At 43.9% G+C, this 21,012-nt stretch overlaps 1 protein-coding gene across 3 annotated transcripts in view; it reads left to right on the top strand.

Annotated features, from left to right (window-relative positions):
• The first annotated feature begins 7,886 nt into the window (after positions 1-7,886).
• Positions 7,887-21,012, top strand: part of SCRN1 (secernin 1) — a 78,849-nt gene continuing 65,723 nt past the window's right edge. For 2 of the 3 annotated variants that reach the window (XR_003854546.1, XR_003854547.1), the window contains exon 1: positions 7,887-8,356. Coding sequence is in view for 1 of the 3 variants with exons in the window: in XM_029589204.1 (XP_029445064.1) it covers positions 7,893-8,356 (464 nt within the window). In the remaining 2 variants the exon portion in view is untranslated. The remainder of the gene's footprint in view (positions 8,357-21,012) is intronic. The other variant, XM_029589204.1, reaches the window with a different exon arrangement.

Genomic DNA, 21,012 nt, shown 5'->3' with positions numbered 1-21,012 from the left:
ACCAGATCATCCTGTCCTGAAAATCGGGAGCCAGTTGGCAATCTTACCTGAAAGGTATCTGTAATCGAGAAAAAGCAAAGTTGTTTCAAGTGGAAGGACTTTCTAGTATAAGGGATCATGAGATATAAAACTCTGCGGGGATAGACTCTGAGGCAATATCGGGAAATATTTCTCACAGTAAGGGTGGTGAATGCATGGAATGCATCCTGGCATGGCTGGTGGAAGCTAAACCAATAAAGTACTTTTAGAAGTCATGGGCTGAATAGAAACAATTCAGTGATCAGTAAGCTGGCCCAGGGCAAAGCTATCTGAATAACCTTTTAGGCAAATATTCCATGGAACCAGTGTCCCAATGCATATACTTGGCTAAAGTTACCTGGATGAATTTATCTAGGTAACTTTACAGCGGGCTGGCTTACTGAAAATTGCTTTATAACAGAATAACAATATAAGTGGCTGTGAGAGACTGCAATGGACCTCCCCTCCAGATCCTCTCAAATAATGAACAGTAGTGGCAAGCAGACCCCTAAATCCATCCCAACCTCCAGACGTGCCAGTGTAAACCAGGAGGTTTCTTCCTTCTCCTGCTGACTTGCATTAGTAAGTGCAGGTATATCTGAGAGGTGTACAGGCATTTAATATTCATTTATTCACTTTGCTGGGCTCTTAACAGCCGTCAGTGAAAGGCCCAATTTCCGTTCCGAAAGTAGTTTAGGACTAACTTTACATCAACGCACAAATGCTGGTAACTAAAAATAAATAAAGCTGTAGCAAAAGTTTGTAGCAGCATGTTTTAAGGCATTTCAGGTGATGCCAGCCAGCTTCCTGTAGTCAGTTTAGCATCTTTTGTGTTCTGTATTAGGTATCAAAAGAGCCAGGCTTTTATTTGCTCCCTATATTGGGAGTAGTCATTTGTTGGAGCGCTTCTGGAAGGGAGTTCTGGGGAGTAGATGCTACTCCTGTAAAGGATCTGTGGCAGGGGTGTGTCGTGACAATGGAATTGACATTGAGGATCTTAGAGGTCTGGATGGCATGCATAAAAGTTGGCCTTTCATTCAACTAGATAGGCACATCTCCCCTTAGGGCTTTGAAAATTGGTGTCACTTTTGAATTTTGTTCTGTATAGTATCGGTAACCAGTGTAGCTTCTGTAGGAGGGATGTGATGGGGTCGTGCAGGTTGCATCCTTCGATCATTGGGCAGCAGAGTTCTGTTGCCCCTCCTAATCACCCCCCTCTCACTTTAACCAGGCAAGACATTACGTCAGGGAACTGAGGGGCTGTTACGCATGGGGATCGCAGGGCTTCCTCCACAAGAACTCTTAGGGCTTGGGACCTCATCTCGAGCTTCAGGAAGAAAGACACATCCACAACTCTTTGGATTCCAAAAATGTCAATTGTCATTCAACAAGTACAGTACCTAAGCATCCCCTTTCTTCCAGGCAATATCTATAAATAAAATCTCTCCAGTGACATACTAAGATCAGCAGCAAGCAGGGCCTTCCTCTGACTCCAAAACCCCAATCAGGTTGCTGCCAAGGAACTTCCTAGCACCTGAATCAGCCCGATGAATCCTCTTTCAGCTCTGAATTCACAGCACCTGAAAGAGATGCTTCTCACGCCAGGATCCTCCAAGACTTTTCTTTTATAATGGACTTTAGAAGTAACTCCCTGCTGCCATGCTTCTGCCTCTTCAGCTGCAAAATGCACTCGACTACTACTGCACATATTCTCACTCCACGACTAGACAATATGGCGCAGAGTTGTTTGCGCAACCCGGCATGAATTGTGCAACTTGCACGCACCGAGCCACGCAGCCTGGACTGCTTCAGAAGCAAGAGCCAGAAAGTGAGCAGTGAGCCCTTGACTTTCTTTTTAATTCAATCTCCCAAATCTTAGCTCTTGTTGGAGAGTATCTGAATATTACTGCCATCAACTCTGACCTCACTACTAAGGGTCTCGGTGGAGCCTCCTGCACCATCAGAAAGTGACACAAATTCCCCTTACATATTTATTAAACTACTAGCGGTACATTACAGATATGTCACACCTGTGACAGGTAAAATAGATTTAAAAATTGGTTCCACAAAACAGCGACATCTGGTGGACGTCAGCACAACCTCTTACACCTTTCACAGACTCACACACCCCACACCCATGACAAATGTATTTAATTCACACACTCTCCGAACACACAGAAATCCACACTCCTCACAGCCTGCCCCCACACACATGCCAATTGGACTTACTTCACACACCCTCCCAAAAAGCACCAAATTCCAGGCTGCTACACCGGGGGGGCCACGCACATGTCGGCAATTCCCACACCCTCCGAACTCACACAAAAACACCCTCCTCACACCCCCCACGCACATGCCTGTTCTACTTACTGCCCACACCCTCCGAACACACACAAAAGCGGAAACAGGTCCGCGCTGCTCCAGCGGGGGGCCAAGAACGGTCCGGGACACATCGCATACACTACGGCCGTCGGCTGCCAGCAATCAAAATGGCGCCGACGGCCCTTTCCCTTACTATGCCACTCGGAGACAACAATGGCGGCAGTAACCCATGTGACATAGTAAGGGTGAGGGCCTGTCGACGCCATTTTCAGAATTGGCAGCCGGCGGACCTTTGCCCTTACTATGTCAGGGAACCTAGCGCTCCCATTACTCCTCCACAGTGACATAGTCAGGTCAAAGGGCCGTTGGAGCCATTTTCATGGCTAGCAGCCGACGGCCCAAACCCAAGACTTCATTCCCGAACCGAACACCCGCTCCACCGACTGACTGCACAGGTATCCGGGGGGCTGCACGGTGAGGGACCGTAGTTATTTTCTTGCGCGCATGTTCAGGGAGAGGGGGTGTTTCGGTCATTCTGCAACTCTCGCGGGGGGCGGGAAGGTGGGTTACTGTATTTCGCCAGGGTGGGGGGGGGGGGGCAGGAGGGTGTGGGGTGCGTATTTAAACACTGCGTTTATGGTGGGGTTCTTTTGGGGTGGAAAGACGGAGGGCGCACACAAACACAAAACGTCCTTGATCTCGGAAAGGCACCAAATTAGCCCTCTACAAAACACTTAACTAAATAGAGTGCTAACTTGGTTAGGCACTCCCCTATTTTGATACAGAACACGCACAACCTCCCACTGACGGACCACGTTTACCACCACCAATTTCTATTTCGGTGTTTTTTTTTCTCAATCGGCATCCTAGCTGCTTCTTACAGTCTGGGTCCTCTTACCTAAGAAAGCATTCATTTCAGGGGAGGGAGAATGAGGGGAGAGGTGAGTGTGAAGGGAGAGAGTTGGAGTGTGGACAGGGGAGGGAAGGGGGGGGTGAGTGACCAAGGGGGAGGAGGATGAGTGACTGAGGTAAATGAGCAAGGGGGAGGGAGGGTAAAGAACTGACTTTGCCACTGCAACGCGTGGCTGGGTACCGCTAGTAGTTTAATAAATATGTAAGGGGAGTTTGTGTCACTTTCTGATGGTGCAGGAGGCTCCACCGAGACCCTTAGTAGTGAGGTCAGAGTTGATGGCAGTAATATTCAGATACTCTCCAACAAGAGCTAAGATTTGGGAGATTGAATTAAAAAGAAAGTCAAGGGCTCACTGCTCACTTTCTGGCACTTGCTTCTGAAGCAGTCCAGATCTCAGGGATGGAGCCACTGGAGCTACAAGAAAGGGGGGGGCGGAAGGAAAGTTCCCTCCGAGGCCACTCCGATTTTGGAGCGGCCTCTGAGGGAACGGAAGCAGGCTACGCGGCTCGGTGCGCGCAAGTTGCACAATTCACGCCGGGTTGCGCAAACAACTCTGCGCCATATTGTCTAGTCGTGGAGTGAGAATATGTGCAGTAGTAGTCGAGTGCATTTTGCAGCTGAAGAGGCAGACGCATGGCAGCAGGAGTTACTTCTAAAGTCCATTATAAAAGAAAAGTCTTGGAGGATCCTGGCGTGAGAAGCATCTCATTCTGGTGCTGTGAATTCAGAGGTGAAAGAGGATTCATCGGGCTGATTCAGGTGCTAGGAGGTTCCTTGGCAGCAACCTGATTGGGGTTTTGGAGTCAGAGGAAGGCCCTGCTTGCTGCTGATCTTAGTATGTCATTGGAGAGATTTTATTTATAGATATTGCCTGGAAGAAAGGGGATGCTTAGGTACTGTACTTGTTGAATGACAATTGACATTTTTGGAATCCAAAGAGTTGTGGATGTGTCTTTCTTCCTGAAGCTCGAGATGAGGTCCCAAGCCCTAAGAGTTCTTGTGGAGGAAGCCCTGCGATCCCCATGCGCAACAGCCCCTCAGTTCCCTGACGTAATGTCTTGCCTGGTTAAAGTGTGCAAAGGGATTATATACTGTGTGTGTGTGTGTATATATATATATATAATTTTAATGCTAGCTTTCCAGCTGGAAGTTATATACAATGTTTACTGTACATAATTTCCAGCTGTAAGGCTAATGTTGAAAAGTATTTCATGGAACTACATTGGTCTCCTAAGAAACTGGTTAGGTAAAACTGCAATTAGAAACATGACAGCAGAAAACTACCATAATGCTCATCTAGTCTGCCCATCTATCTAATTAATTTAGCATTATAATTCCCAGAACTTCCTTGGACATCCCTGTATTTATCCCATGCTTTCTTGAATTCAGATACTGTTTTTTTGTCTCCACCACCTCCACTGGGAGGCTGTTCCATGAATCCATTACCCTCTGTAAAGACATATTTCCTGAGATTATTCCTGAGTCTATCTCCTTTCAACCTCATTGCATGATCCCTTGTTGTAGAGCCTCCTTTCCATTGCAAGAGGCTCACCTCTTCCTCATGGAAACCTTTGAGATATTTAAATGTCTCTATCATATTTCCCCTATCTCACCTTTCCTCCAGCGTATACATATTTAGCTCTTGAAGTCTACTAATTAGTGAAGACCACTAATCATTTTAGTAGCCACCCTCTGGACTGACTCCATCCTATTTATATACTTTTAAAGGTGCCGTCCCCAGACTTGTGCACAGTATTCCAAGTGAGGTCTCAGCAGGGCAGTATAACATCTCTTTTTCTGCTGACCAATCCTCTCCCTATGGAACCAAACACCTCTATGGCTTTTTCCATCACTTTATCCACCTGTTTGGCCACCTTAAGATCATCAGATACAGTCACCCCCAGATCTTGCTCTTCCTTCATGCTTGGAATTTCACCCCCAATACTGTAATTCTCCCTTAGGTTTTTGCAGCCTGAATGGATTTCTCTGTATTTGTTAGCATTAAATCTTAGCTGCCAGACCTTAAGACCATTCCTCGAGCTTTGCTAGATCTTTCTTCATGTTTTCCACATCTGCCTGGCTGTCCACCCTGTTAAAGATTTTGGGGAAAAATTAGGAAAAATTAGGAAATTAGGAAAAAAAAAAAAACCTTTCCCATCAATCAATCTGCTATATCACTCAAAAATGTTGAAAAGGATCGTCCAAGGATCAATCCCTGAGAGACACTGCTAGCAATGTCTCCTCCTCAGGTAAACTCCATTTACCACTACCCCTCATCACCTTCCACTCAGCCAGTTTCTACCCCAGTCCATCACTCTAGGTCCCATACCAAGGGCATTCAATTTATGTCTCCTTTGCGGAACTGTGTTAAAGGCCTCACTGAAATCCAAGTACACTTCAGCTAGCGCTCTCTTTTGATCCATCTCTCTGGTCACCCAGTCAATGAAATTGATCAGACAAGATTTACCTCTGGTAAAACCATGCTGCCTCAAATCTTGCAATCCATTTGGACTCCAAAACTGTACTATCCTCTGTTTTAGCAGTGATTCCATGAATTTGCTTGCCACAGAGGTCAGACGAACCAGTCTGTCATTCCCAGCCTCCTGCTTCTACTTTTATGAACAGGAACCACATCTGACCATCTACAGTACTCCGGAACTACCTCCAACTCTAAAGAAGCATTGAAAAGGTCAGCCAGGGGAGCGGCCAGTACATCTCTAAGTTCCCTTAGTACCCTCAGATGTATCCCATCCAGTCCCATTGACTTATCTACTTTACGTTTGGTTAGCTCCTCATTAACACACTATTCTGAAATCGATTGAGGTTTGCCTCACTTCCAATCTTATTTGTGTTCCTTTGATGTGGTCCTTCTCCAGGCCCCTTCATAGTGAACACCAAACGGAAATATTTGTTAAGCAATTTTGCTTTTTCCTTATCAGTCTCTACATATTCCTCTACTTCACCTCTGAGTTTCACTATGCTACTTTTACACTTCTTCTATTACTAACACCAAAAAAAAAAATCTTGTCCTTCTGTTTTACTCTATTTGCTATTTTTTCTTCTATTTTAAATTTTACATTCCTGACTACTTTCCCAGCTTCTCTTCGCTTTTCTAGATATTGCCGTGTCTTCCTTTTTCTGCAGTCTTTTTTAGTTTATGAATATGAACCTTTTATCATTTTTCTTTTTAGCTACTTCTTTAAAAAAAACCCATAATGGTCTTTTTCCTTTCCTAACAAAAAGCTGGGTTGTCCTTCTCTCCTTTTAACTTTGCCAGCTGCTCTTCCACTTCTCCTAGATAGTCCCAATTTTGTCGGCGTCTGTTTTCCGAACCCATGGCTGTCAGCGGGTTTCAGAACAGTCGCCGGTAAAATTGAGGGTCGGCTGTCAAACCCGCTGACAGCCGCCGCTTCTGTCAAAAAGGAGGCGCTAGGGATGCGCTAGTGTCCCTAGCGCCTCCTTTTACTGCGGGCCCTCATTAGCATATGTTTCTTTACTGAATCACGCGCCCAGGAGAGTGGTCTGGGAGAGCGGGCTCCCGGGCGGGTTCTCCTGCGTGTCTTACTGTATCTGCCCGTTTGGCAATCTATCCTCAAACTTTTCTCTTTCAGATATCTATGGATTTGATATAGTGTCAAACTTAAAAAAAAAAGAAAGTAAAAAAAAGAAAAGAATATGTAGATTTTACATAGATAATACTTTAGATTATGGATACTGGCAGTAGGAGGGATTATGCAAGGGAGGATTAGTGGAAGGCATTGCCTGGACAAACAGTAAATCCTGAGTTTGTTTTCAGAGGTTGTACCTTCTGGACTTTAATATCTCCCACCCCAGTGTCTTCCTTTCTTAAACAGTTTTCCAAGGGAATAGATCAAAGTTGGAATTACTACATACCTGATAATTTCCTTTAATACAGTAAGACCAGTGGGTTATGCACGCCAACCAGCGGATGGAGACAGAAAGGAACAGACTCACTGATGTCATTCTTTATGTACCGCTGTGCTGACACCAGCCTGCCAGTATTTCTGTAACAAGCTAACTGTGGACAACTTTAATACAACCAAAGATTTAACCATAATATCGGTTATTATCCATTCATTTTCTCTTCTTTCTCTGCTTTGATCAGCAGCCTGGGAGGAGTGAGAAAGTGAAGCGGACACAGCGTGAGGAGGAAGAGGATAGACGGGGAGAATGGGAAGGAGAAATTAGGAAGAAAGATACTGAAAGAGTGGAAGGAAAGTGGTGGAAAAGGGGGAAATGCTGGAGCAACAGGGAAAGGGATCACCTGAAGCATCATTTGGGGGAAAGGGGTTCATAATGGTGGATTGGAAGGACTTGGAGGGACAGTGAAGAGACCCAATATGACCTCCCGATAAACAGTTAAATAGGTGCTCAGGTGAAGATTTCACAATAAACTCTACCGGGAAAAATTAGTCTTTCCCACTGATTTTCTCCCATTTTTTGTCATAACAAATCTGATAAATTTCTGGTGAAAAAAAAAATCACACACACAAAAATAGAATATTTAGGGACCTGGCTCCCTAAACCAGTCACCTTCCCTTAAAGACATCCTAGCCCTGCATCTCACGCTCTTGTGCTTTGCGTGGCTTCCAGAGGGAAATTGACCTAGAACCCAAAGATGCCTGCCCACTCCTTGGTCAGCTCCGACAGGTGTAGCCGGGGGCGAGGGCAGGGGCACCGCTGCCGGCAAAGGAGACCTGTCCAAGGGCGGGGGAGGCCGGCCGCTCGCCTCTTTCTGCTCAGCCGTGGCAGACCCTCAGCAGCGATTTCCCGCGGATCCGTGCAGCCGCCGCCGCCATTCTCCCCGGCACGAGCGTCCGTTGCAGGGACTGTCAGGGCAGCGAGCCAATCACTGCCGGCGCGGGGGGCGGGGAGGAGGAGACCTGCGGCAGGAGCTCGGAGTGACAGCGGGCGCCGGGGAGCTGAGCCATCGCCGGCTGCTCCTCGCCCATCGCGGCTTCCTCCCGACGTTGGAGCCTTAGTGCCGGAGCGACCCGCGTTGGCGATCGGGCCCCGTGCAGCGGCGGCGGAGGAGGCTCCCCCGGGTCCATCTGCCTGCCCTTCCTCTTCGCTGTTTGCAAGGTCAGCGGCTGCTCTCGGCCACCATGTTGGCGGGCAGGGGGGGGGGGGGTCCTGCCCTCACCACCCCCCTCCCCTTCCCAGATGTTAAAGTTGTACAAGAAAAGGTTTAGAAAGGGGGAGCTTCGCTGCGGAGATGGAAAATAAAACAGGGGATTTGGAATCTAAGGTTTGGGGGTCAGCTGGACTAGCAACTTTCTCTGAAGGATGAGCTACATTTGAAATGAAAACTGGGTTATCTGCAGAGCCTGGTTAAGAGCAGAAATTTGCGGGTGACCGGCTTCCCTAAAATGGATTTTGGTTTTCCAGTTGAATTGTTGTGTCATGATTGAATGGAAATACAGAACATGAGTAAGCGTGTTTTGCTTCCCATTGTAAGGGCCTTCAGTGCTCAGGGAAGGAAGGGAGTGGTAACGAATTTTAGGGGGGGGGGGGGCCCTGGTTCAAAATCGGCTGCTGCGAAAGGAAAAAAAATCGTGGTTTTCTTCCCCCCCCCTTTTTAAAGAAGCAATTCCTAAGTCAAAATGTTTTCAGATTTATTCAAAGCAATGCAAGACAGGTGACATTCCTTGAGTTAGGAGAGGATTGTTTAGATATTGGTAGGTGTTCTTATTTAATGTAAAGTGGTGCATTAAGATTACAATTTTCTTTTTGATCCTTAACACTTAAGGTGCTTTTTTTTTTTTTTTTTGTAATAAGCAGTAGGAGTATGCAAAAGCTGATTCTTCTCTTTCTTTGCTAGAAGCCTGACTTGATTACTGTGGGATATTTTTTCTTGTTCTTCAATGTCTTTTGAAATCTTTTGGATGAACAGTCTGATCGTTTTTATACAGCTGTTAATGTTTTTTTTCTTTCTTGTGCAGTCTAACTTTGATAGGTTTTGTGTGTTTATTGTAGGAGGTTGTTTTATGTATTTTTTTTCTTTGCTCTCTTTAAATGCATGCACTTCTGGATCTGTGTTATTACATTGTTATTGACTTCCAACTTTATAAGTTAAAAAATGTGGACTGATTGATGGCACAGGAACAGTAAGTATTGCACACCGCCATGAGAACATAAGAAATTGCTATGCTGGGTCAGACCAAAGGTCCATCAAGTCCAGCATCCTGTTTGCAACACAGGCCAAACCAGGCCACAAGAACCATGGGTGACTTTGGTTTGATTCACAGGCCAGGCTGCTGCTGCTGCTTGAACTGTCTAGGATACTGCAGAGGCAGTGTTCACAACCCAGGGGAGTGGGGAGAGAGAATATCGGCTATCACATAATAGTGACACCTAGTGCCCAGATGCTGGGTGCGCATGGACTAGGTTCTAGATGGGCCAACGTAATAAGCCGTGCTCTGCTCGTGGAACATATTAGCATGCGGATTTTCCATGTTGATCCCATGTGTCTGTGTAATACTGTGTTCTGTCCAGGATAAAGGCACACGCATACCCACTTTAAAACTGGTGGCTGGTTTTGTGTGAGTGCATGCAAATGGCATATAAAGGAAGCAATTATTTATTCATGGGCAATATAGGGAGCCGTACTAGCAGGGAGAAAGGTTGGTGCAGGTCTTTTTTTTTTTTTTTTTTTAATTCTTTATTTTCATTTTCAAATAATTATATAAGTACAGGAACAGTTTCTCCAAATCATTATCATATCAGTAATCATACTTTAAAACATACATAAAGAAATAATAGCTTCTCATTTTTTTCAAAGTATGAAATAAAGAAAAAAGGAAAGAAATTTTTGGATATTACTAGTTCCCAGCATATACAATAGCATAAAGAAATTTGGAGATCCAATATTTACTTACAGGACATATCATTCATAAAGTAGCTAACAAAGAAAAAGGGAGGCATAATGCTTCTCTACATTCATAACTAGAGATAGGTGTTCAGGCTGATTCTGTGCGACTGTCTAGCAGTTGTTTCAATTGGGTTGGATCAAAGAAAATATATTTATTTTCTCCTAATTTCAAAGAACATTTGCACGGGTATCGAATAATCATTTGACCCCCCAAGTTCCTAACTGCCTGACTCATATTTAGAAACTCTTTTCTGCATTTCTGTGTATCTTTTGTAAGGTCTGGATAAATCCAGACCTTCTGCCCTAGGTACAACTTCTCAGGATTACGGAAATACATCTTTAAAATATTATCTCTGTCCAATGGAAACATGAACGTTACCAATAAAGTCCCAACAAAGTCCACTTGATCTTCCATAGATGTTTCAAGAAATATTGATAATCCATCTCCTACTGGCTGATCCGATATTGTTTGAGCTTGTTGAATTATTTTCCTTGGTGTTATGGCAAAATATATGTTTGAAATAGATGGCAAACCTTCAACAGGTATCAATAATATCTCAGTCATATATCTTCTAAACAGCTCTTGAGGAGATATCATTTTAACAGGTGCAGGTCTTTTTAAGTTGGTTTTTTAGCACCTGGGTTGGGGCGGGAGTTAAGTGAAAGCGCCAACTCTGGAGGCCATTTTAATCCTTTGCAGGATGTGTATCCTTGCAGCTCTTCTGAAATGATGGATTGCATGCATTTTTTCCTGATGCTCTGGAAGGAAACGCAGAAGTGCAGTCACCATCTCCGTGTACAGCAGTGTCGAACAACGATGATTACAGAGTTACAGGAACTACCATTGCAGGAGCAGTATACCATCGCACTGCAGACTAGTCATAATTGCTTATTGGATGTGATTGTGGGCACTATCTCTGCCTCTTTGTGGGGGATTTCTGGAGGTGGATGAACTTTTTTCCTGGCCATCGATTTGGCCAGTAAGATTTTGCAGTTCTTGTCTGACAGTCAGTTCTGCCTCCAGCTGCTCTGCCATGATATCCAGTGTAGAGCATTAATAGCTGGCTCCTCCTCATGCCCACCACTGGCCACTTCAGCAGCAGGGGACCTGCCACCCACAGGAGTTGCCAGGTATGACTGGCACATCAGACAATCCAGGTGTGACAGCCCATGTGAGATGCAGCGCAACAGGATCATTTTCCTTCTGTGAGGAAGCCGGTGGCTCACTGAACAAACTACATTGGTGCATCATGGGGCCCTTCAGCAGATATTGGCCCCTGGGCTGCAGATGCTTCTGAGCCTGTCCCCTGTGCCACAGGAGCCTCTGTGGCAGGCACATCAGACTCCGCCCTCTGCTCACAGCCTCCTTCCGCATTGTCCGTGTCTGCCTCCGGAATAGACCCCTGTGACAAAGTCATGTTGAAGAGTAGCCTGTACCAGCTCTTCCACCTCGGTTAGATGCACCTCACGTGGTGGTCCCCTCCTGTCCAGAGCTGTGAATGCTCAGTCTGGGCCAGCTTAGCCTTCATAGCCAACCTAGTGTCACGTGAGCAGTGTTTCAGCTGTTGGCTATTCACATCATTAGTGAGGTTCTCCCATATCCTCCTCTTCACCTTTGTAGAAGTCTTTTGGCTGAAAACCACCGTGTACTTTTCACTGATCCTCTGCACGAGCAGTTCCTTCTCCTCTTCAATGAATTGCACATTCCGCTGCTGCCGTTTCTCCTCCTGTTTACTGGTTCCTGCCTCCTTCTCTCCTTTAGCAGATTGAAATGGATCCCTGCCTCCCTGGCCACCACCTCTCCCAGCTCCCATCCCCCACTCCCACCCCCAACTGCACCCTCATACTCACATCCCTCTCCTCCTGCCCCATCTCCCCTCCCTGGCCACACTCACCTGACTCAGTCGCCACTCTCCTATCCATCCTATCCCCACTCATCTGCATGTCACGCTCATCCTTCCCCCTCAATCACCCCCCCATCATGCTGCAGTCACAGACACTCACTGCACTCTTTCTAACCTAGGGCACCCCCCCCCCCCCCCCAAAAAAAAAAAAGGCAGACAAACAGTCAATTACAATCAGATGCACTACCAAACTGCTGTCACATACAAGAGACAAAAGGAAGGGAAAACAGCAATGACAATATGAGCAGCACAAAATACAGCACTCAGCTATCGCAAAATTAAGATCATAAGAACAAGCCATACTGGGTCAGACCAAGGGTCCATCAAGCCCAGCATCCTGTTTCCAACAGTGGCCAATCCCGGCCATAAGAACCTGGCAAGTACCCAAAAACTAAGTCTATTCCATGTAACCATTGCTAATGGCAGTGGCTATTCTCTAAGTGAACTTAATAGCAGGTAATGGACTTCTCCTCCAAGAACTTATCCAATCCTTTTTTAAACACAGCTATACTAACTGCACTAACCACATCCTCTGGCAACAAATTCCAGAGTTTAATTGTGCGGTGAGTGAAAAAGAACTTTCTCCGATTAGTTTTAAATGTGCCACATGCTAACTTCATGGAGTGCCCCCTAGTCTTTCTATTATCCGAAAGAGTAAATAACCGATTCACATCTGCCCATCCTAGACCTCTCATGATTTTAAACACCTCTATCATATCCCCCCTCAGCCGTCTCTTCTCCAAGCTGAAAAGTCCTAACCTCATAGGTGAGCTATTCCATTCCCCTTATCATTTTGGTTGCCCTTCTCTGTACCTTCTCCATCACAATTATATCTTTTTTTGAGATGCGTTGACCAGAATTGTACACAGTATTCAAGGTGCGGTCTCACCATGGAGCCATACAGAGGCATTATGACATTTTCCGTTTTATTCACCATTCCCTTTCTAATAATTCCCAACATTCTGTTTGCTTTTTTGACTGCCGCAGCACACTGTACTGATGATTTCAATGTGTTATCCACTATGACACCTAGATCTCTTTCTTGGGTGGTAGCAGCTAATATGGAACCTAACATTGTGTAACTATAGCATGGGTTATTTTCCCTATATGCATCACCTTATCCACTTATCCACATTAAATTTCATCTGCCATTTCGATGCCCAATTTTCCAGTCTCACAAGGGCTTCCTGCAATTTATCACAATCTGCTTGTGATTTAACTACTCTGAACAATTTTGTTTCATCTGTAAATTTGGTTACCTCTCTTGTCGTATTTCTTTCCAGATTATTTATAAATATATTGAAAAGTACGGGTCCCAATACAGATCCCTGAGGCACTCCACTGTCCACTCCCTTCCACTGAGAGAATTGTCCATTTAATCCTACTCTCTCTGTTTCCTGTCTTTCAGCCAGTTTGCAATCCACAAAAGGACATCGCCACCTATCCCATGACTTTTTACTTTTCCTAGAAGCCTCTCATGAGGGACTTTGTCAAACGCCTTCTGAAAATCCAAATACACTACATCTGCCGGTTCACCTTTATCCACATGTTTATTAACTCCAGATCTGACCACCACCACCACCACTAGGGCCCCTCTTGCTCCAGCAAACCCCTAACACCTACACAAGGCACTGTAAGGAGCTGCTTTTTAGCATGAAAGGGAGCGTATCTCAGACGCACCAGTTTCAGCTCTTTGTAGTTCATGTCCCTCTATATAGCCAAAGGAATATGTGCTGCATCTCTATTATAGCTGCCACGCAGTCAGAGTCATATCCAAAAAAGTAAGGGGTCTACTGGCCCTCAGTCCCACTCCCGGACCACGTATATTCATCCCTGTCTTATTAAAAAGGGGAAAGCTTTTGCCCCGAGAAGCACTCGCAGGTCTCCACACGTATGCGGGTTTGAGCACGGCTTATTACGTAGGGGCCTTTGGCAATCAGGTATCTGCGAGCAACTCATTTTCACACCTTTATTACATCCTGCGGGGGCCTCTGAGTTTTGCCACGTATGTTAAAAAAAAAAAAAAAAAATCCACGAAGAAATATTTAGTGCCGATTTCAGCGTGGGTCTTATGACATCGGCCCCAGAGAGAGACCTGCGGCGATGACTGGGCTATAGGAGAGGGTTTAAATATAAGAGGGAAGGAGAGGGGTAGGAGTGGCCTGGGTAAGTTGTGTAGAGAGGCTCATGTCTGAGTAGCTCCAGTAGAGGACATCACCGAATGAGCTAAGATCAAATGAGGGAAAAACTGCTGGGTCAGTAAAAAAGAAATAAATAAATTATAGGATATTTTAACAATTTAAAAGTTTTTTTTTTTATATACTGCTTTCTCCAGAGGATAGTTCATAGCGGTTTACATCGCTACATTCGCAGTATATACAATAGCAGATTATTTTAATGTAATGTTTCTTTTAAATATTTAATACATCATAGAATTGATTCACCCATCTATACAATCTAATAGTAGGATGTTACTCATTAGTGCTGGCCTCAGTTGCAGGGCTTTGTCCTATATTGCTTCAACATTAAATGACTTCTTAAAGAAATGCATTTTCTAAATTACATTTAAATTCCTTTTAGATCTGTGCAGATGCATAAGGGATCAGGCAAGGTATTCCAGAGAGTGGGGCCCACAACAGAAAACGCCCCCTTCCTTGTTATGTCAAGCCTGGCAATTTTTATTCTGGGAACACGGAGTAGGTTTTTTTTTCTAGGGAACGTAACTGTCTGGAAAATCTGTGACTTCATAATGATGTGCAGTCCAGATTAGTGAATCATGGTGAATTATTTTGAATATTGTTGTCAATACCTTATGTTGAATGTGGAAAAGAATTGGTAACCAATGAAGTGAGGCCAGAGTAGGAGAGAGATGATTTCGGTAACTAGCATTTGTTAGGATGTGGGCAGCTGAATTTTGAACCGGCTGTAGCGGGCGGTTTGCATTTGAAGGTAATCCCAAATATAGGGCATTAGTGTAATCAAGTTGGTAAATATCAGAGCCTGAAGAACCATTCTAAAGTAGTGGTTATAAACCTTTAAGTGGGTGTAGTAGAATGATAATGAGGTAAAATATATAATAACAGAATATAATTTCTATTTAAAATACTCAATATTTTGAATACATTTACATTCTGTTTCCTGTTTTTGTATCATTTCTTTATTGAAGCCAAAAATATTACTTAAGTACAAAGTGAAAAGAGCAAATAGTATCAGTAAACATTCCTAAGTTTTATGTACAATAATAGAGCAAAATGAACTGGATGAATTTTTGCTTCATTGCATTTTATCTCTGTTGAAAATTTCATCTGTTTCTCACACACCCATTCATCCATCCACACACATACCTTTAATTTTTGTATAACAATCTTTGAAGGTACGGATTTCGATTAATGAAATACTATATTTCTGTTTTCATAATAATTGGAACATGTTGGACCACAACTGAAAATTATTCTATATCCTTTTTGACATTAAAAATGTTAAAAACATTTTTCTAGAAAGTTCTATTTGTTGTCAGAATTGCTAAACGGTCTCATGATGTGCAGATAGCCTCGGTGGCATACCTAAAGGATTTGGCACCCGGGAGGATACTTCCTTTGGCACCTCCCCCCCCCCCCCCCCCGATATATAATTGTAAAATTTCCTAAACTTCGATAAAATATTTCAAAACAGACATCCAGTAACACCCAGTAATTAAAACTAATAAGAATTTTAAAATTCTCCCGCTCTCCATATGTCATCCTAAGATTGTCATAGACTGGGGACCTGCATGCACATGCACATACACAACACGCTCCCTCTCTCTCTCTCACACACACACATACATAGAGGCTTAGTGATAGACAGAGGAAGCATGTGTGTGTTGACATTTTTTTTAAAAATTGTAAAGGAGCTTCTAATTATTGAATATTATTCCTCTATTTCTCTCTCACACACACTTCCTTTGTCTCTTACTATTTATTTAGATTTTTATATTCTGCTTTCGGCATGTCAAAGCAGATTACATTCAGGTACTTCCCTATCCCCAGAGGGTGTACAACCTAACTTTGTACCTGAAGCAACAGAGGATAAAGTGACTTACCTAAGATCACAAGGAGCAACAGTGGGATTTGAACCATAGTTTCACTTGTTCATAGCCTGCTGTAGTAACCACTAGGCTACTCTTCCACAAATGCAACTCACCTCAAAGCCAGATTCTGTATGCAGTGCAACAATGGAAAATAAAAAAAATTACTATTCCTCAAAAAATACAATCAAGAAATATATAAATCAATCAGAATAGTAAAACTATACTAAAAATTCTAAATTTCAAAACAACTGATGAATAGAATAATAATCAATTAGAAGCTCCTGTACAAATTTGTTTACATTTCCAAACTATCGATAAAATATTTTAAAACATCAAATAACACCCAGTAATTAAAATAAGGATTTTAAAAATCAGCCGCTCTCCATACCTGTCATCCTGAGATTGTTGTGGACTGGGGGGTACACCCAGACACAAACAAAATATGCTCCCTCTGTCTCTCACACACACACGCTTGGTGAGAGACAGAGGGAGCTTGATATGTATGTGTGAGATAGACCCACGTTTCCTCCATCTCTCATTCACACACACACACACCCACTTCCTCTGTATCTCACACATGATTCCTTTGTCTCACACCCAGGCTTCCTCTATCTCACTCCCATGCACACAGGCACCCTCTCATACACATACACACATACCCTCTAATATATATACACACATACTCACCCTTTCATACACACACACACACACATACCCTCTATATATACACACACACTCACTCTTACGTGCACTCATCCTTTCATACACACACACACACGTCCTCACACACATTCTCTCTCTCATACACTGGCACTCAGTCTCACAGGACCAGTCTCTCACTCTCTCACACACATTTTGGACTTCTTTTTCCACCGTTGGCAGCACTGCCGGGCCTCTTCTCTTGCCACCAGCTCCGGGGAAATGTTGGCAGCACTGCAGGGTCTTGTCTTCTGCTGCCGACTCCAGGGAAACACTGGCGGCACCGCAGGGCCTCTTCTTCATCTGCTCCTAGTCTCTTCTTCCGCAGGACCTTGCTTTTTGCTGGCAGGGAGTGGGAACTCTGCCAGCAGGTCACTGCTCTGCACCACCGCGGGACCTTTCTTTATGCTGGCAGCAATGGCACTCCTGCCCGGGGCGGACCACTCCCTCACCCCCCCCTTGATACGCCACTGAATAGTTATGACAAAAACCCTCAAAGCTAGTACCTGACCCAGTTTCGAATCTTTGCAAATGAGGGGGGGGGGGGGGGGAATAGGGCAATGCCCCTGGTCTCCCGCGATGCCATGGAAAGGGCCTCAAAACCTGTCCCTGCCAGCAGAATTCCCTGTTCTCTATGGAACTGCCACAGGAGACTGAGGGCCAGGCGGAAGCAGCAATCCACGTACCTCCCTTCCCCCACCCTGATCCAGGCTCGATCGTGGGACAATAGTGTGACATGGTGCCTCAGGCCATTTTCTCTACTTGTGCTGTCCAGGGACCTAGTGTAGCAGTTTAAACCACACAGCACTGCTGGGCCCCCCACCTGCCTTTCAAAGTATGACACCGCCGTGGGGGGGAGAGCTGGTTGTCTTTTCTTTAGAGACTTGTGATTTACACCTTTTTTTTTTAATGTAAAGAATCACACTGACCAAGTTATCGAAGAAATTCTAAAAATTTTGAGTTGTCTGGCACCAAAGTCGGCAAAATGGAAACGACATTTGCAGCAGCAGCCTGAGTGAAGAGATCTGAGCAAGATTCGCAGCCGCTGAGTTAAAACAGCACCAGGGCTCGAATCTTCTGATCCAGTTATGACAGAGCGAACAGCTTTAAAAGAAATGCTAAAGATTATGCAGCCGTCCCCCGTCTTGTGCTGCAAACATCATCCATGGGTGCCGGGGATCCAGGTCCGAGTCTGGATGGGGGGGGGGGGGGGGGGGGGGGGGGGGATGTAGAAGTTAATCTCCAGGGCTCCTGGTGCAGTCAGCAAAATCAGAGCAAGAATGCCAAAAGTGGTGTTCAAATAGTCTTTACTGCAAATAAAGAAAAAGGAATCCAGTCTAATAGTACCAAAATACAAATCGGCATCAACCAGATCACAAAAAATGAAAGATATGGTTTCCTCCTCCTCCATTTCACTTGAACCGTTATCCGCCATGAAAAAGATAAATACCAAAATCTCTGTAAAAATTTCTCAATTTGCAATCCAAATTTAGATTTGTTCAGAGGTCTCCAGTACTAGAGTGCAACCTGTCTTGTTGTCTCCAGTACAAGCGTCCAAGCTACAATTCTTTTTGCCCTTGCTTTCCTCCTGGTTCCTTGGGCAAAAGAGCAAACAAGAGCCGTCCCTTCTGGATAGCTGCTGGGGGCGGCGAGGAGCCATCCTTCCAGACTGGTCACAGTTCCAAAAATCTTCTCAGAGGCCACAAAATCCCTAAATTGCTGGGTCAAGATCCTGGGAGGGATCTCCTGCTTCTCTCCTCTAACTCTCTCGCGCCTTCGTTGAGATCCTGGGCGGGATCTCCTGCTTCTCTCCTCTAACTCTCTCGCGCCTTCGTTGAGATCCTGGGGGGGATCTCTAGCTGCTCTCCAAACCCTCTGGCTCCTAAAGCTGCGCCTAACCCTCTAAAGAACCGAGCATGCTCCAAGGGATTACAGTATATATATAGCCCTAGAAGCCGATCCTCCCCCCACCCCCAAAAAAGCTGGGGGTTTTGGCAAGGGAAGGGTTTGAAAATGCAAAACCCACTCCCAGTGCCTAAAGATGGAAAATTACCGGGGATTGTATTAGTGACGGGCAAAGCCCCCCCCCATCACAATTAATTGCAAGATGACGACTTTTACAACATAGTGTGTTCTTTTTCAGCAATGACTGTAAAGTGTGGAAGCTGCTTAACAAATATTGAACCTGCCATTCAGCGGATTCATAAGAATATTGATGCTATTATTTTTTGTGAAGGAAGCTTACAATCGCAGTTGCCAAAACAATGTTTGGGTGTTGGGGCTAACTGGAGGGGGTGGGAGGTAGTGATCCTTTACTATTTCAGGAGAAATGTAGTCCTAAAAATTTGGACCTTAAATTTTCCAAGCCTTTCAAGATTGAGCAGTCCTGCCGGCTTCCTACGAGACAGTTGGCAAAACATGAAATACTCCTGGCCGCTAATCCTTTAAAGTGCTGTGATACCCTCTTGTGTGGAAAGGGAAAAAGATCTTTGTGGTCCCCGATCTGGCTGTGAGATTACTGCCAAGAAACGAAAGGGTTTTCTAACATTAACACTATGGCTAAAAGATCTTGGCGGACGCTATCCATTAATGTACCCAGCTTGCATGAGAGCAACCCTGAACAATAATACCCAAGATTTTGTTGAACTTGGACCTGTAACTATTCATTGATAATCTTCCTGAAAACTGAATGGTTACTTGTTGAACGGGTCTTCCTGAAGGAGTTTTATCATTTGCTGTAAAGATTGTCTTTTTTTTTTATAATTTTATTTTTATTTTCAGATATATAACAATATATCACAATACAAAGCAACCGATTTTCAATGAAATATTACTTATCACAATTATAATCATAAAGAGGTATTATATAATCACAAATTTCCAATTCTTATAGGAAATATGAGGGAGAGCCAAGAGAGAAAAAAAAGGAGCTCTACTCTTAAGAAATAAAGAAAATATCCTAGAATCAGACACACAGAGCCTTTCCACACCATTCTATCAAAATTGAGCTTCCTAGACATGCGTATCTAGAAAAGACCTTAATTGTACAGGTTCAAGAAATACATAATTTTCATTTTAAAATCTTGTTAAGCATTTACAAGGGTACTTCAGCAGAAATTTAGCACCACTATTTAACACCTCCGGCCTCATTTCTAGAAACTTTATTTTCCCCGATCTTGTGTAGATCTCATAATATCTGGGAAAACCCATACCTTATGCCCATAAGAAGAGCTTCAATACTAAATTGCGGTCATATTCAAAAGCAAATGACACAAATAAAGTTTCTCTAGTTGAAATTTCTGTTTCCGAAGACATTTCCAACAACTCAGTTATATATTCATAGATTGTTGCTCTTGTGGCGCTGATCCATTAGACTCTGGTGTCTTTCGTGGTATATCGAAGGCCTTGGTTACCACCGGCAAAGCTTCCCTTGGAATTTTAAGACTTTCTACGAGGTATGACTTGAAGAAATCCACCACAGGAATTTTATGCACAACAGGAAAACTGAATATCCTAAGATTCAAAAATCTCAATGTATTCTCAATGTTCTCAATGTTCTCAAATTTCTTCATTGAAGAGCTTTCAAATTGTATTAGATTTGTTTGCTGTAAACTCACAATTTTCTCAGTCTCCATTCCTCTTTTGTTTGATTCCAGAAATGCTTTAGTTAAAGAGGTTATTGCGGACTGAATGGATACTAAGGAATTCCACATGATGTCTAACGTCACAGTAGCTGGTTTATTCAAAGAAAATATTAAAAAAGCCCCAGTAGTAAATTTAATTCATTAATAATATCTCAAAAAAATTTTTTGTATTTCTTCCTTCTTGGAAGTTAAGTGTGGTGACTTGCCGGAAAAATTTCCATACTAAGCGTTCATTACCTGGGCTTGAGAGCGGTCTTTGTGAATTGAATTACAAAAGAATATTGGAAGAAGAAGGTAAGACCCCCCCGATGCAGATATCGAAATGTGGATCCATGTCGGGGCTTTAAGGATGATGTGCATATAACCTTTTTTACTGTTACCGTTCAATGCAAAATGCTGCGGTGCGGGTAGAGACTGCTCTAAGAGTAAGGTCCTTCGATAAACATCCTGTCAAATAAACTAATGTGCACTGTTGGCAATTTTTTGAAAGGGTTTTGTGAGCTCCCCAGTTTTGGGTTAAGCTCTATATAAAATAAAAAAAAGTTTTTCTA

Source organism: Rhinatrema bivittatum, chromosome 2 (assembly GCF_901001135.1).
Source record: "Rhinatrema bivittatum chromosome 2, aRhiBiv1.1, whole genome shotgun sequence".
Classification (NCBI taxonomy): domain Eukaryota; kingdom Metazoa; phylum Chordata; class Amphibia; order Gymnophiona; family Rhinatrematidae; genus Rhinatrema; species Rhinatrema bivittatum.
The sequence above is the reverse complement of the archived record's forward strand: the minus strand, read 5'-3'. Positions and strand labels throughout refer to the sequence as shown.